Below are 17,001 nucleotides of genomic sequence, written 5' to 3'. Positions count from 1 at the left end.
GCACCCACATTCTAGAGGAAGACCCCTGTGCCTCACTTGATTGGAGGCAGCTGAGCGAGCAGGATGGTCTCCAGTTTCTCCCAACTTCCTGAGGCCGTGGATTCTGGAAAGCTGATAATGAAAGCTGTTTCACTCACCGAAGACAGGGACTCTGACCTCCCCTCCAACGTCTGTGCTCACTCAGCAGCATGTAGCCCCAGGGAACTTACGACAGCCCCGGGCAGGTCAGTTGGGGTAGAGCCACTGCTGTGAGCCCACAGGGGCAGCTGTTCAGCCCTTGCCACTTGTGTGTGTATCTGTGTTGGGGTGGGGGACAACAGGCAGGGAGGGGGGCCAACCTGGGCAGCGGCAGCAGTTTGTTGGAAGCCTGGTGGGTCTGCCAAGTCATTCCCCAAGTCATGGCCAGTAGGATAAGAAGCGAGTGCTGGACAAGCTTCTTTACCCACTTGTAATCCTAGGCCCTTGAGGTGTCATCTGTTCCCTCCCTGGGTGGAGGTCTATGCAGGTGATCAGGGGGACAGGATTTATGATGAGTTTACCACTGTGGTCATGCGCAGGTTGGTCCCTAGTGCTGCCTGTGCTGGACACCAGACACTGTCTTTACAGAGCTCCACCCAGGAGACTGGTAGACAGGTATAACTTCTCCATTTCCTTGGGCAGGTGCACCAGGCCACCAACAATCAGAGCCAGTCAGAGGTGAGAGTGGGCACAGAGGGCTGTGTACACCCAGGATCTCAGTTTGACCCAAGTGGGCCCGGAACCTGGACTTAAATCTGGGTCTCCTTGGGACCCTCCCAGGCTTTCCCACTAGAGTGTTCCTCTGTCCCACTCCCAGAGGACTCCGGATCCCCATTCTCCCACCACCACACGCTAGATAAAAGGGCAGAAAGCAGTCCTCGTGTATTTGTGGGAATATTAGAGAAAATGGTATATTGTTTGACTTCACACTAGGCCATGAGCATCTTGTATTTTGCTCCTGTTTTGATTGTTTGAACTACTGGCCCCAGGTATCCACTGTCCCTCCAGACCTTCTCCAAGCCTGACACACGTCACACTTAATAGGATGGTTTGTGCACAAAAAGGAAAATAAGATTCAGTTATTCTACAGGTTTCTGTGCAACTCGTCCTCTCACAGACCAGGACTTCCCATGGCCAGGAGCTGGGGCCTTGCTTGTTCTCATGATGTCCCACAAGGGAGGCCATTTGCCGCAGCGATGTGGTCTTGTAATGCCGTTGAACTTCAACCTGATTCAGTTCAGTTGCCGCAGTTCTGTCGGCAACCTCTCAAGTATATCCAGATGGGTGGTATTAGTTTACTCAGGCTGCCGTAACATAGATCCACATTGCTTGGTGTAAACAACAAACATTTATTTTCTCCCAGTTCTGAAAGCTAGACATTTCATATCAAGGTGAGAGCAGGACTGGCTCTTCCTGAGGCCCTTCTCCTTGTCTTGTAGATGAGCGTCTCAGATCTTTGTGTTCACGTTTCTTCTGTGTTTCTCTGTGACCCCACATGTTCCTATAAGGACATCGGTCATTTTGGATTAGGACCCACCCCGATGAATTCACTCAACCGTATTTCCTTTAGGGTCATGTACAAGCACATTTGAAGTAATGGGCCTTTAGATATCAACACGTGAATTTGGGAGACACAATTCAGCTCTTAACATATGCTAATCCTTGGCTGAAGAGAGTTGCCATGTACAATGTTTTCATGCGTCCATGGCTACAGCCAGATTCCACACTGAAAAGGCTGTGGCAGTGACATTGCCACCTGCACTCTGATGGTGGGCTGCTTCCTTGCATTTGGCCTGACTCAGAAGTCACCATTTTTTAAAATTGAAATCAACCTGGTGTCAGGTTGTCCAATGCTCTCACAAGGGTCCTTGACTTGCAATTGCCCCAGTGATATTTTGTGTCACCTGTCAGCTGTTGACCATTTCCTCCTCCTCCCTGAGTCATCTGCTCAGATCTTTTCCCTGTGATGGGCTGGTTTCCTGAAATCTCCAAGCATTTGCCCCTTTACTAAATCTGGAAGCTCCATAATGAGGCTCTCAAAACTCAATTTAATGTAAAAGGAAGAACAATCGTGTTTTTATGGAAATCAAGAGGGCTCTCAGAGAATGTGTCTGCCCTGTACACTGTCTCCAAACTGAGGAGGGGTGACACTCCTCAGAACCTTCCCCTCCATGTTGGGGACAGATGAAGCCTCAGTAGCTCAGGGAAGTGCGGTGTAGCCCTGCTCTGGGCAGTTCTCAGTTCTGACCTGCAGGATCTGGAGCAGCCATTTGATATCCCTAAGCCTCTGCTTTTTCATCTCTGTTGAGGACTCACTGGGACAATGCTCTTAATACAGGCTATTATTGCAGACAGGCCTGTTGTTCCTCAGACCAAAAAAAAAATGTCTTAAAGGGAATGATTACACAATCCTTCCCGCCCCCTAAAATCAAATTGTACTTTGAAAGTCCAGAATCTTTTTTCAGCTTGGGCACTACTGTCCCTCCATACACAACTCCAAGTGGCTGGGAGTTCCTGGATGAGCTCCAGACCTTGATCCTTCTGGTGGTTTACGGTGATGGGAAGACTGTTTGAGGTGGGGTCATGGGCTGGAGTTCCCTTAAAGGCAGTAGCACCTTTCCTGGCTTAGGAAAGGCACAGGAAAAGTCAGGTGTGCTCCACACCAGCTCCAGCACCACAGCAAGAGCCAGCCCCTGGGCTAGAGCCAGCTCCGGCTCTAAGTCTACCACCTGTGCTCAGACTGGAGCCAGCATCCCCTCCATCAGCCCCTGAGGAGTTGGAGCAAGTGCCAACATCAGCTTCAGCCCCAGCGCCAGCCGCTGAGCTGGAGCCAGCTGGACCTTTGGCTTCAATGCAGATTCCAACTCCAGCTGTACCAGTAACGACAGAGCCAGCTTCAGCCCCAGAGCCTTCTGGCCCTGGGCTGTGACCACAAGAACCTGCTGAGCAACAAGAAGCCTAGCCTCTGGAGGGCTCTGTCCCCAGCTGGCAGCCAGGCAGTTGACTGATGGATGCAGTGAGCCTCTTAGGCTGGGCTGATGGCCCACCCCTCATTATCAGTGTCCCCAGACCTGCCATTTGCTGACCTGGAATGTATGATTTTACCCAAGTCCCAGGTCCCTCGTTTTCTTACTGTGTGACCTGGGCAACTTCCTTAACCCCCAACACTTCAGTGTCCACACAGGGACAGTAAAGTTGGACACTCAGAGGACCTGCCAGGCAGAAGAGCAGAGCAGATCAATGAGGGGGAGCAGATGGAAGGGGAGATATGCCCCTCCTGCTGGTGGGGCGGGGTCTCACTGAGGTGCTTCCTGGTACTTGGGTCAGTCAACCATTTGCCCAGATGTCAACAGCCTGAGCATTCCTTAGGCACCCGATGTGTACTTGTCTACATGAGAATCAAACAAAGCCCGTGGTTGTAGCTGCCATGAAAGAACGTGCATCTGAATGGGGAGTCTGAGCCAATGGGTAATCGGAAAGGGAGGAAGAAGCCACTCAGGATGGGCAGGTATGAGCCACCATCTGGCAGAGAAAGTGAAGCTGTGCTTGTGCAAATGTCACTCTCCCTTTCCAGCCAGGGTTGTGTCATACTAGGTACCCTCAGTGGACAAGGAAAAAAACAAAAACAGAAATTCCCACAAAACTCAGGCTATATGCTCATGAGCTCTAGTGACCTACCTGGGACTGTGGGGGACTGTGAATGCTGAACTCAGTGCTGCATGGCTTGGTGACACTCCCTGTCCTTCCCAGGATCTGTTTAAGAAGGTAGGTGCCCCATCACTGCCAGGGCTCATCTGTTCCCAAGGGACCAACAGGGGCAATGAACACCTGGTGTCCCCATCCATGCCACTGTCTTCCATTTCAACAGTGTGGCCAATTGTGCTATTACTACCCTTCTCGGGAACCCAAGCATGATGGCCCAGAACAGGGACAGGGTGATAGAGCTCTGGATCAAGGTGGCACAGATATGCTATGGGATGGCCCAGGGATCTATGGAGTCAGGGGAAATTCACTGTACTTTCCCAGCTCTCAGGATTGGAGTCTGGGGTCTGACCCCTTTGACTCCCAGTTCCAGTGATGGGAGGCTCACTTTCTACCTGGCTCCTTCATTGGGTTGAGCTAAAATTCTCCTTCCTGGGAGTGTTACTCTTCGGGTCCCAGGTGTGAGCTCTGTCTCATCCAGGACAGGAGGAGTCAATGAGGAGACAGAAGCCACAGGAAGCAGTGCTGTAGTTCTCCCCTCTTAGCTGAGTCCTCGGGGATGTCTCCTTACGTGTCATTGTATCTGGTCTGCAAAGCCCCTCACTTCACCGACAGAAGAAGACATGGGGATGAGTGTACTGGCCACTCTCCATCAGAGCTCCAGGATGGACCAGGGTCCCCTCTGTGACTGGCTGGGGACGGGGCCTGACCTGGTTGGCAGGGTCTCTGATTCTCTCTGGACTTTAGGTCAGTGGTTCCACTTCGGTAATCACTTTCATTTAATGTCAGACCCCAAGTTGAGCCAAACTGGAGATTTTCAAGTGTTTTCTTAATATCAAGAGAATTCTGTCCTTCTGAAACCAATTCTGGTCAAAAAAGACCTGCTTCGTAGAAGTGGGAATGGAGGCCCCATGTGACAACATGAGAGCCCCCTCCCTAGCCCCACGAGACCTCCAGGCTCAGTGGAACCAATGAAAACCCTCATCTAGGCTGGCTGGGTCTTCTGGCTGCTTAAATAAAAGTGAGTTGCCTTTTAAATAAAAGGATGCCTGTGGGGAAAGGGCCCCAGAATAAAGGGGAGGGGGCTCCTACTTCCTAGCTGGAGGCCTCCTTCAGAGGGGGGGCCTTCCTCCTCCAGCCCAGCTCCTGCTGCCACTGAGCCTGGAATGCCTGCGTTGCTCTTGGCCTAGAAGAACTGGGTGCAGGATGAACTGGGGAAAGGGGGGTGGAAAGCAGGAAACATTTACTTTGGGATTTGTTCAAAGCTGGCCCTGGGGGTGACTGAAGTGGTTCTGGTGTCCTGGAGGGGAGGATAGGGAGATATTAGGGGAAGGCTGCTAAGGGTCCTTGGCTGCTCTCCATGGGAGCCCTGTGGTGGGGGTGGGGACAGAAGGCTGAGGTTGAACAGATTCAGAAGGCCCATGGGGGCACTTGCTAGCCAGGCTCATCACCACCCCGCCCTGGGGGCACAGGGTGCCATCGTGCTCCTCAGCACCATCCTCACTTACCTGCCGCTGCTGGACACTGCGAGGGACGATTGTCAGGAGGGTAGTGAGTCTCAGGGTGAGTATGAGGGATCAGGATACTATTTGGAAGTAGAAAGCCCCTCACTGAGTCCTGAGCTCTCAGTACTGGGAAAACCTCAGCCTCAGTCTCCCCATCTGTCATCAGAGTGGGTTAGGCTGAAAGGTTTCTGGCCTCAGCTCCCTTGTTCCCCCTTCTCTGGAGCCCAGGGCCTGGCGCAGGGTCAAGTCCTGTTACTGGGAGTGCCTGCCCCCTGGTGGGCCCAGGAGGTAGTGCAGCACAAGAAAAGGTGGGGATGAGGGTTAGCAATGAGCTGAGGGGGCTGGCTTGCAGGGTTAGATGGCCATAGTTCTCTGATTAGTTAATCAGAAGGGGCCCCATCTGCAGCAAAGGTCTATTTCACCAGTTTTTTCACTTTCTGTAAATTATATATATATAATTCATGGTTTTCCCTGCATTTGAAAGGAACTGGAAGATCTGAAGTGAAAGATGCCATCAAGAAAAACAGAAGACAATCAATGGAGAAGATATTCTTCTTGCCATGTGTACCTGAGGCTTTGACAGTTACGTAGAATCTCTAAAATTATACTTTCAGAAATTCAGCAAGACAATGGAAGGAGAGAAAGGAAGCAGAGGCGCAGTCACAGGTGCAGACGGATAAGTAAAGAGCTAACAGAGGAGGCATTTACTAACCAGTTACTGGCTTGCTTAATAACTGCAGATGGTCAACAACAAAATGTTAAGGTTTACACAACATCATATCAACATATTCCTGGTGTTCAACAAGTTCAGTTTTCATGATGGGAAGAAATGACGGAGTGGGAAATACAGAGAAGCAAGAGAGTCCATATGATTCTGAAGGAGACGTGAGGAGGTGAGGACCGGTGAAAGGGTGTCTCTGTACATTAAGTAGCTGTAATGTCACTTCCTAATGCTTGACTAATTGAGGTGTTCGTTCTGACTTGAGAATCTTTTTCATGAATGATTTTAAAGAAAAATTTGAATTTTAAAGGTATTAAAATATTTTTGTTTTGTATGAGTTTGTTACTCTGGATGCTGTATGCATTGTAGATTACAATTTATTTTTTATAAATACTTTATTTATTTATTTTGCAGAGAGAGGGGAAGGGAGGGAGAAAGAGAGGGAGAGGAATATCGTAGTGTGAGAAACATCAATTGGTTGCCTCGCGCGCGCCCACAACCCAGGCATATGCCCTGACTGGGAATCGAACTGGTGACCTTTTGGTTCACAGACTGGCACTTTATCCACTAAGCCACATCAGCCAGGGCTGTATCTTGCAATTTATTACTGTCATATTTATAGACAGTTTATTTTCATATTAAATGTTACTTTTGTAATTCAAGTAAGCATCTGGTTTAATTCATGATATTTGCCCTTTTGGTAAGATATAAGGGTAGAGCTCATATTGAGTGCAAGTTGCCTTTATTATAAATTTGTCTTGGTTACATAATTTCTTGCATGAGAATCTGACTATATTTTTAGCACTTGTCATATTTATTAAAATTAAATTTTTGTAAAACACTCATAGCTTAAGCAGCACCATTTTTTTAAAAAAATGTAATTGAAAAAGTGTGAATGCAAAAGCAATTATTGTCTGCCCTATTAAACTCGATGCCCATTAATATTATTTACACTGTTCATTGTGTCTGTTAAGATAATTTTAGCTTATTGAAACTTTTGTTAACACTAGATTTGTTTATTTTGAATGTTGAAATGTACTTAAGTTTAATGTAGTTCTACAGCACTTGAAATGGTGCCCCTTTCACTTTGCATATGATTTTTCCAAAACATATCTTCAAGTATCCCTCTTCCAGAAGTATTTTATTTATATTCTGAGGATAAATGTCTTCATTTTACCTTTTTCATTGAAATGTCGAGTTTCCTATTATACTATGGAAATTAAGAAACATCAGACATCATTGTGTATACCAACATTTTTTTTGCCTGGGTGAGTGAATGAAGAATTGAGTGAGAACTGTGAATGGTGTGAAATAGAAGCTGCCAACTTCTAGTGTGCTTTCTTGAGCTTTGCAATAAATTAAACTTAGATAATGTAAATAAATAAATGAATTATAACAAAAAAGTCAAGACTATACAATGGGCAAAGGATAGTCTCCTCAATAAAATGTGTTGGGAAAAGTGGACACCCACATGCAAAAGAATGAAACTGAACCACTGTCTACACCATACACAGAAATTAATTCAAAATGAATTAAAGATCTGAGCAATGTAAATGAAAAAGTCACACCTGAAGAATGACTGTTAACAAAGAGACAAAAAATAACAAGTGTAGTGGAAATGTAAATGGGTATAGCTACTATGGAATACAGTTTGAAGGTTTTTTCAGAAATTATAAAAAGGACTTCAGACCACACTAGAGCTTGACCCAAATAGCCACACACAGGCACACCCAAAGGAGGATTCCAGCAGGCACCAGACCCTGCTGGGAACAACTCCACCTCAGGGAGCAGCCCCTGCACAGTGACTCATACACAGTGGTTATCCTTATAGTCAGCCGGCCTGAAGAATTAACTCCACCCACAAAAGGGCCAACAGCATCGCAGACTCAACTACAACTGGAGTGTGCACATAACCCACAAGAAATATTCCTGGAGTACTGAGCTCAGGTAATCTGAAAGATTGTGCCACCAAGCCCAACAGGACATTTACATAACAAAGTCATCGTATTGTAACAAGCTGATTTCTACCTAATACAAAAAGACAAGCACAAAAAGGCAAAGTAGGGAGACAAAGAAATATGCCCCCAAATGAAAGAACAAGAGAAATCCCCAGAATTCAGTGAAATGGAAGCAACCAAAATACCAGATTCAGAGTTTAACACGTTAAGCGCCCAGCCTGTTTGTCTTCCTTTCTGTTTAGCCCCCATATCCGATTTCACCAATAGCTGGTGGCTGGAGATCTGTGTAAGGTTCTGATAAGACTGCATGTATGATATATCTTCAGATATATTTCTTGTATGTATTTATTGCAACCTGTACTCAATTTTTTTTTGAAATACATTCTAAATACTTTAGAAAAGTATACTGCCAGTCACCAGTGACTGACACGGTCCGAACGGAAAGTACAGTGCCAGTCACCAGTGACTGACATGGTGCTTAACATGTTAAAACAATTGTTATAAGGATGCTCAAGGACCGAAGGGGAACAATGAGAACTTAAACAAAGATAGTAAGCATTGAAAAGGACATAGAAACCATTAAAAAAGAAGTCAGAAATGAAGAATACATATCTGAAATGAAGAATACACTAGAAGGAATCAAAAGCAGCTTAGATGAAGCAGAGGATCAAGTCAATGATTTAGAGGATAAAAATAACAGTAAGCACCCCAGCAGAGCATCAAAAAGAAAAGAGATTTTTTTTTTTTTAAATGAGGACTGTCTAGCCCTGACCAGTGTGGCTCAGTTGGTTGAGCCTTGTCCCGCAAAGTGAAAAGTCGCCAGTTCAATTCTCGGTCAGGGCAAATGCTTGGGTGGCAGGTTCATTCCCTGGTCAGGGCATGTACAAGAGGTAACCGATCAAAGTTCCTCATACATATTGATGTTTGTCTCCCTTTCTCCTTGCCTTCCCCTCTCTCTAAAATTAAGGAAAATCTAAGGGACCCCTGGGACAACAACAAGCATAACAACATCTGCAATCTGCATCATAGGGGTACCAGAAGAAGAAGAGAGTGAGCAAGGGATAGAGAACCTGTTTGAAGAAATAATGGCTGAAAACTTCCCTAACCTGGTGAAGAAAAATGTCACACAAGTTCAGGAGGTGCATATAGAATCCCAGTCAAGATGAACCCAAAGATGCCCACACCAAAACACACGATAATTAAAATGCCAAAGGTTAAAGACAAAGAGATAATCTTAAAAGAGAACCTGCATTTTGGTTACATACTCACATGGAAAAGTTATACATACCCCAGATTCCTTACTATATTTTGTTCTTTTTTTGCATTCTGTCACAGCCCTTATTTTCATTTATAAACCAAAACTCTATCATTTGTTAACCATCTCTCTCTTCCCACAAAAATATAAGCAGCAGGACTAAAAGAACTTGTTTCATGACAATATTTCCAAATATGACAATGTCTTGATTATTTGTGCTTAATGGCATATGTTGAATTTAAAGTGCATGGTAAGGGGGGTGGGGGGTGGAGGGATTGAGCAAAAAGGAAAAAGAGAGAAAGAACTCATGGACACAGGCAACAGTGTGGTGACTGCAGGGGGAGGGGTGTTGGGTGGAGGTGGAAGAGGGCACAGAGGGGATAAATGGTAATGGTAAATTACAATAAAAAAGAAAAAGATAAAGTGCATGCTATACTAAGGAATTTTGAAAAATCAGCAACAAGAGTGTAGTCTCTGAAAAAGTTTGGTTGAAATTGTGTCCCTCTATTTCTCTATTGCTAGGTTTGTGGGGTTTTTAAATAATTATCTTAATCACAAAGGACTCAGTTGAGTCATAAAAGAAATAGTAAGTATACTGTGCAGTACAGTTAGAAATAGATTTATATTTTTAACTGAGGTACTTTACAGTAAATGGTGTCTAATATACCATAAAAAATGGATTAGTATTTAGATAACAATAAAAACAAAATTGTTGCAGAAGACTAGTTAGTACCTGGCCTGAAATCTTTTAAGAGCAAGTCTTATCTTGCTAAAGAGAAAAAAATCACACACCACCTTCATCAAAGGTAATCAGTGACCAGAATGTACCAAAAATTATAATGGTATTTTATTTTATAACCATATCTCTAAAAATGGTAAAAGATATAGTTCTAAATCATAATAATGACCGATATTCCCCTCTTCATACTAACATCACTGAGTAGAGCTTCTTCTGAATTAAGGTTAGTTCCACTATATTGTGTTTACCTCCTAGCATTATGAGTGGTAATGACAGAATCAAGTTTACCTCTTCACAGTATTCAACACAGAAAAAGGTCTTGCTTCCTTGAATAGAAATTATAACCTCTAACACAATATTTGTTAGAATTCTAGTTTAAAAGTTGATATAATTTTTGTATAAAATAACAAGAGAAGTATTTGTTTGACAAAAATGCTTAATTTTAATCACAACAATCAAACATAAAACACTTTGTGGGATTACATTAAGCTATAAGTAACAGAAAATACCCAGTATTCTTGACAGAAGTGCTTACTGTCATATTAAAAAAACAGATCAAGCCAAACACTGTAAAATGCAGTAGAAAAATGAACTGTCATGGGTTTTTTTTCAATTTACAATTGTAGATGTCATGATGAATGGAGAACACATAATCACCAGAACTATTCACAGCATAAGCTGCTTCATATACATATCAGACTTTATATGCATATAATCTAGAAGAAACAGAAATCAGACAATAGTCCCATGCATAAAAGGCTGAAATAATTTCCTGGTGGACACAGGAGAAGTTACAGAAAAAGCCAGACTCTGATGGATCTTAGAAGTGAATCTTTTGAAAACACCAGTGGAAAACTATACCTCTAAGAAAATGGAAATCACACAGATCGTAGCCACTTTGAGAATGCTCTTAACCAGGCAGGCAAAAAATCCAAAAAAAATGAGCTAGAAGATGATGTCCTTGAAGCCCCTGTGTCTCATTTTCTCTCCCTGTATGGTGGCTCCACAATGTGACTAATGCCTTCTTTGCATCTGCCCCCCAAATCTCATGCAAGTGAGGATATGGGCAAAGTCTAATATGGAACCACAAGGAAAATGAATTGTGGGCAATCTAGTTCCTAATCTTACCTACAGGGAGACAGCTCCAAATCTAGATTTTTGATCATATCACAGGCATCTCCCCTTACATCAAAATATATCCAACAAGACTTTCAGAAAAAAAAAAATCCAAAGCACAAGGTCAAATATGTAAGTAACAATAAACATAAAAATAGTTTTTATAATTTTTACATAAAACTTTACTCCAACTTTTTATTGGAATAAAAATGAGAAAAGTCTCTTATACCATCTCCTTCTGAAAGAAAGGGAGAACCATATATAATGCAATAGAGATACCCACAATATTCCACAAAGCCAGTAGGAAAATTCAAACAGCAAAATCAAAAATAACAAACTGCCATTTTTCAATGCCCCCTTAACACAAAGCAAATACATCATAAAAAATGAATTTAATTGCATAGTAGAAATACACTTGAATTCAGACAATTTAAATCCGGTAGACTTCAAAAAGTAAATAGACAATATTATTAGCATAATAAAAAATTACTAATATGTAATAGTTTTGAAAGACAACTCCCAAAATTATATCACTACAATACTCATTTCTGAAAGTATTTATATTTAACCCTTGAACAACACAGGTTTGAACTGCATGGGTCCACTTATAAGTGGCAGTTCAAACCCTTGTTGTTAAAGAATAAACTATAGTTTTCACTTGTAGTTGAGAAGCCATGCGGAGAAGTGGCTTAAATTATACAAAGATTTTTGACTATGTGGGTGGTTGGTGCCCCTAATACCCACATTGTTCAAGGACAACTATAGTAGAAATCCACATTCCAATAACATACTTAAGGAACTTGGTAAACACAATTATTTATAACTTTAATAACTCTTTCACCTTAAACAGTTTCTGGAACATTATACAAAAATAAATTTTCATCAAGCCTTATCATGTCATTTACATTTTTATTTCTTTTCAGTGGGTATTTTCACATGTAAAGATGTGAGAAAACTGAAGTCTTTCCCACAGTATTGACAGGCACTGTTTTTTCAGTGAATCCTTTCATGCCTTCGTAAAGAAGAGTGATCAATAAACGCCTTCCCACATTCTTCACACCTATATGGTTTCTCTCTAGTGTGCACTCTGAAATGTAATTGAAGGATTTTGTTACAAGTAAATGCTTTTCCACATTCTTACATTTAAAAGGCTTTTCTCCAGTGTGCTTTCTTTTGTGTATTTGTAAGGAACTATTATCTCTGTAGGTTTCACCACATCATTTACACTCAGAGTTTCTCTCCAGTGTGAGTTCTTTCATGTCTGTGATACCAACTAAGTCGGACGGATGAATACTTTCCCACATTCCTTGCACCGAAAAGGCATATTTCCAGGGACCTATTTCACGTGTACTTGAAGGGAGCTGAGATAACCGTTGGCTTTACCATAATTTTTACATTCATAGGATTTCTGTCCTGTGTGAGTCTTTTTGTGTGTTTGTAAGGAACTGTGCTGTTTGAATTCTCTTCCATATTCTTTACATTTATGGGGTTGTTCTGCTGTGTGAGTATATTTGTGTGATTCTATGGAGCTGTAATAGCTGAAGGCCTTCTCACATAACATATTCATAGGGTTTCTCTTCAACGTGAGTTCTTTCATATCTTTGAAAACTTTCATAATTTCTCAGGGCTTTCCCACTGTGTTTACACTTACGGAGATTCTCTCCAGTGTGGGTTATCTCACACGTTTGAAGAGAAGTTAAAGAACTAAAGGTTTTCCCACATACCTTACATTCATGAGGAGCATGTGCAGTATGTGTGATCATGGGTCTTTGAAGGATTTTAAGCCCATGAAGGCTTTTCCACATTTGTTAGATTTATAGGTTTTCCTTCATTGTGAGTTCCTTCATGCTTTTCAAAGCTCTGGAGATAACTAAAGGCTCTCCCACATATGTTACATTCATATGGCTTCTCTCCATATTTCTGATCCCCAGAGAGCTTATGTCCAGTGTGACATCTGATTTGCCTGTTATGGGATGAATGATCCGCAAAGACTTTCCCACATACTCTGTATTCATATGGTTTTACTCCAGGAAGAGATTTCTTCTTCAGATTGAGATTTGGAATAAGACTCTTACTTTCCCCACCTTGACTAATGCTTTTCCCTTCACAGTTTTTATTTAACACGAGAATTCTGTAAAAATCAGGAAGCACATTATTAATGATTTTTATTAGTTCTTTAGTATTTATTATTAAAATATTTAAACATATTTATGATTCATATTTAAAGTATAGGTTTTAGCTCTAGCTGGTGTGGCTCAGTGGATTGACCATTGGCCTGCAAACCAAAAGATTACCAGTTCAATTCCCAGGCAGGGCACATGCCTGGGTTGCAGGCCCGGTTCCCAGTTCGGGGCATGCGAGCAATCATCACACTGATGTTTCTCTCCCTCTCTTTCTCCCTCCCTTCTCCTCTCTCTAAAAATAAATTAATTAATATTTTTAAGTATAGGTTTTATGTTTTGCCTGAATTGTTTGAAATTTAATATAATGAAGGCTCTGCAAGACAAGTTCCCCCTTGCTATTACTAAAACAGTGATAGCTATATACAGGGTATAATAATGCTGACTTTTTTGTGATTTATTTTGCAAATGTTGACTATTTATGTCATTTATAAAAATGTAACTTGGTAAAAATATCCTAAGAAGCAATACATTTAAAGTAGGGGTTGTTTTGGTTGCTTTTTAAAATTTCATAGAAAACAGATTTCTCACCTGAAACACTGCTTTCTCTTGTGACTGTGACTCACCTTTGTTTTCTCTCCTGGCTTTTGTACTGATCTTTAATGTCATGATCTTCCCATTTTTTACCTAAAAAATGTAGACCCAGAAAAATAATTACAAAATATTAGAAATTATAGAAGATTTAGCACATTCTACTTCTATGATGAGCTGTGACTTTTTGCCAGTGTCCTTCCTTCCCACATTGCACATCTTAGACTATGTTGATGGGTAGGAAATATGAGTCCTCCAAATGAGGAACTGAAGGGAGCTTGTCAACCTTACCTATTGAAGCCAGATTCCTGAAGGTTTCCCACATCACATCTCTGTAGAGTTTCTTCTGTGAAGGATTTAGTAAAGCCCACTCCTCCAGGGTGAACTTTATAGCCACATCTTCAAGGACAAATGAGTCCTAAAACAGTTCAAATATATGGAGAGTAAAAATGACAGCACTGGACACCTATAATCCATTTAAGAGAAGGCTGCATATGATTCTGTCATCTCCAAACATTTATTCAATGACTTGGCTATCAGAAACTTGCTCTCTGTCCACATAAATTTAACAACCGCCATGAACACACATTTTTAGTGTGATCACATTACATTTTTATGTCTCTAATGGCAAAGTTCAGAGCATGTTGGGAAATGACAGAAATGCTATATAAATAAAACCAATATTGCCATTTTAATACCATCAATGCGTTGTGTGGAAAAATTCATTCATGTTCTTTCTTATTACTCATGGAGGGTCAAATCTGCATTCAATGAATAAAATTTAACTAAGAAATAGAAGCTTTCCAATCACCAAGCATGAGAGTCCATGTGGTCTCAGGTAACCCAACTTTTAACAAGGTGCAACAGGCCATATCTCACTAAAGTCCTCCAGGACATTACAAGCTATCAGATGCATCTGGCTGAATAAAAATATTCTAGGGAGAAGCATTGCTTTTACCTTGTGTAATATTCGCCAATTTCAGTTCTTCCTTTCTCTTTCTGTACAATCTGATGAGCTAAATGTTAATCATGCCACTTAATGACAAAGGTACAATCTGAGTTATGTGTTGTTAGGCAAATTTGTCATTGTGGGAACATAATACAGTGTGCACACACAAACCTAGATTATATAGCATACCACACACCAAGGATGCATGGTATAGCAAATTGCTCCTAGGTTGCAAACCTCTATAGCATGTTACTGTACTGAATACTGCAGGCGACTGCAACATAAGTGTTAAGCATTTGTGTAACTGGTATTTCCTTCTGTCATTTCTGAGTTCTGCTGTGAAGTAAAGTGGCAGGCAGGATAACTCAACCCCTGGGCGTAGAAATCCCTCAGCTGATGACACCACACATTGCCAATAGGGTATGAAAGGGTTTATTACTTGCATAATTTAGGTGTCTAGAGAAAGTAAAGCAGGATCCTCAGACAGGTATGAAAAAGGTTAGAGAGCAAGGAAAGGTGCATGGACTTGTTTTATTAAGCTTGGAGGTGGGAGGGCGTGGGGGCTAGGATCAGAGTTCATACACAAAGACTGAGCTTGCGTGTAGTCAATCTCTTCCTACACCACAGGATAAAGTACTAAGGCTTTCTTGTCTCTTCAGATCAATGTAAAGACAAAGGGGGGGGGCGAGTTATGAGGTTTTAAAGCTCTCAGCAGTCAAACATCGATAATTAGAGTCAGAGACTTCAAGTTTCTAGATTGGAATTTAAGTTACTTATAAGATGTCATTCCATCAATTACAGGAAAGAAGTCCAAAAAGTTAAAATGAACTTCTATTCTTAGATCTATAAGATAATTTACATCATAGAGCATCTGATATTTCAAAAATTGGGAAAGAGCAAATAAACATGACATTTTAAAATATGGCCCAAATATTCTGTTCTAAACATGACCAATACTCAAATTTATCCCAGTAAAAATAATGCAGAAACAACAAATAACCAAAAAGACAGAAAACAATATCCATGAACACTGGGGCAACCTTCTTTAAAGAAAAAGTTTTAAAACATATAACGGGAATAACTTTTTAAAAAGAAATACAGCCCCGGCTGGTGGCTCAGTGGATTGAGTGCCGACCTGCAAATTGAAAGATTGCCAGTTCAATTCCCTGTCAAGGCACATGTCTGGGTTGTGGGCCAGATCCCAGTCATGGGCATGTGAGAGGGAACCAATCTACATTTCTCTTGCACATTGATGTTTCTCTCCTTCTTTCTGTCCCTTCCTTCCCCTCTCTCTCTAAACATAAATAAATAAAATATTTAAAAGAAATTAGCCCTGGCTGGTGTGGCTCAGTGGACTGAGTGTCAGCCTGCAAACCAAAGGGTCACTGGTTCAAGTCCCATTCAGGACACATGACCGGGTTGCGGTCCAGGTTCCCAATTGGGGGTGCATGAGAGACAACCACATATTGGTGTTTCTCTCCCTCTCTTTTGTCCTCCCTTCCCCTCTCTGTAAAAATAAACAAATAAAACCTTAAAAAATAAAAATAAAAAAGACAGAAATAAACAAATCAGTGCAGTACCAATTACTAAAATTTTCCTAAAATTAACAATAGACACCAAATAGTAAGTTTAGGAAGGTCACAGGACACTAAACATGACAAACAACAAAATTGCTCACCCAAGTCTCATATTAAATTAGACAAAGATTAAAGACAAACAATATATATTGAAAAAAGCCAGAGGAGACAATGCCTTACATATACAAAACAAATATTAGAATTAAATCAAACTCTTCATAAATCAGGCTAGCAAAATATATTTAAATTATGAAAGAATAAAAACACTATCCTAGAATTGTGTCAAGAAAATTATCCTTGAAAAATAAAGATATTATGAGATAAAAACTGAGGACATTTGATATGGGTACCCCAACATTAAAAGAAATATTCAAAAAATTATCAGAAGAATATAAAGAATAATACTTGTCAATTAAAAACAAATAAAGATTAAATATCTTTTGTATTTCTTGTCATACATAATATAACAGATGACACTTTGTTTAAAACTATATAGACTTAAATTTAAAATAATGAAAGGTCAATTTTCTAAGAAGAAATAGCAATTATTTGTGTATGTACATAACAAAAAAGCAAAAAAAAAAATGGACAAAAGCACTAGTACTTGTACAGTTGCGGCTTCAACAACCCCATATCATAAATTATAATTTCTAACAGAAAGAACATCGCTAAGGACAGAGAGATGAACTCAACCGTGTCATGTAACAAATGGATTTAATTGTAATCTATGAAATACTCATCCAACAAGAG

The 17,001-nt window shown here is 41.2% G+C and overlaps 1 protein-coding gene across 1 annotated transcript; it reads right to left on the bottom strand.

The window, feature by feature from the left end:
- Nucleotides 1-12,793: 12,793 nt before the first annotated feature.
- Nucleotides 12,794-14,881, bottom strand: LOC149999906 (zinc finger protein 627-like). The gene is made up of 4 exons (XM_090290194.1): nucleotides 14,864-14,881; nucleotides 14,017-14,143; nucleotides 13,761-13,821; nucleotides 12,794-13,145 (listed from the first exon to the last, which is right to left on the bottom strand). Exons 1-4 carry the CDS (start codon nucleotides 14,879-14,881, stop codon nucleotides 12,794-12,796), a joined length of 558 nt encoding a protein of 185 aa, XP_090146320.1.
- Between the last annotated feature and the right edge of the window lie 2,120 nt (nucleotides 14,882-17,001).

Source organism: Furipterus horrens, unplaced genomic scaffold (assembly GCF_987537825.1).
Source record: "Furipterus horrens unplaced genomic scaffold, mFurHor1.1.pri manual_scaffold_10, whole genome shotgun sequence".
NCBI classification, from domain to species: domain Eukaryota; kingdom Metazoa; phylum Chordata; class Mammalia; order Chiroptera; family Furipteridae; genus Furipterus; species Furipterus horrens.
This window is presented reverse-complemented; position numbering and strand designations above follow the sequence as displayed.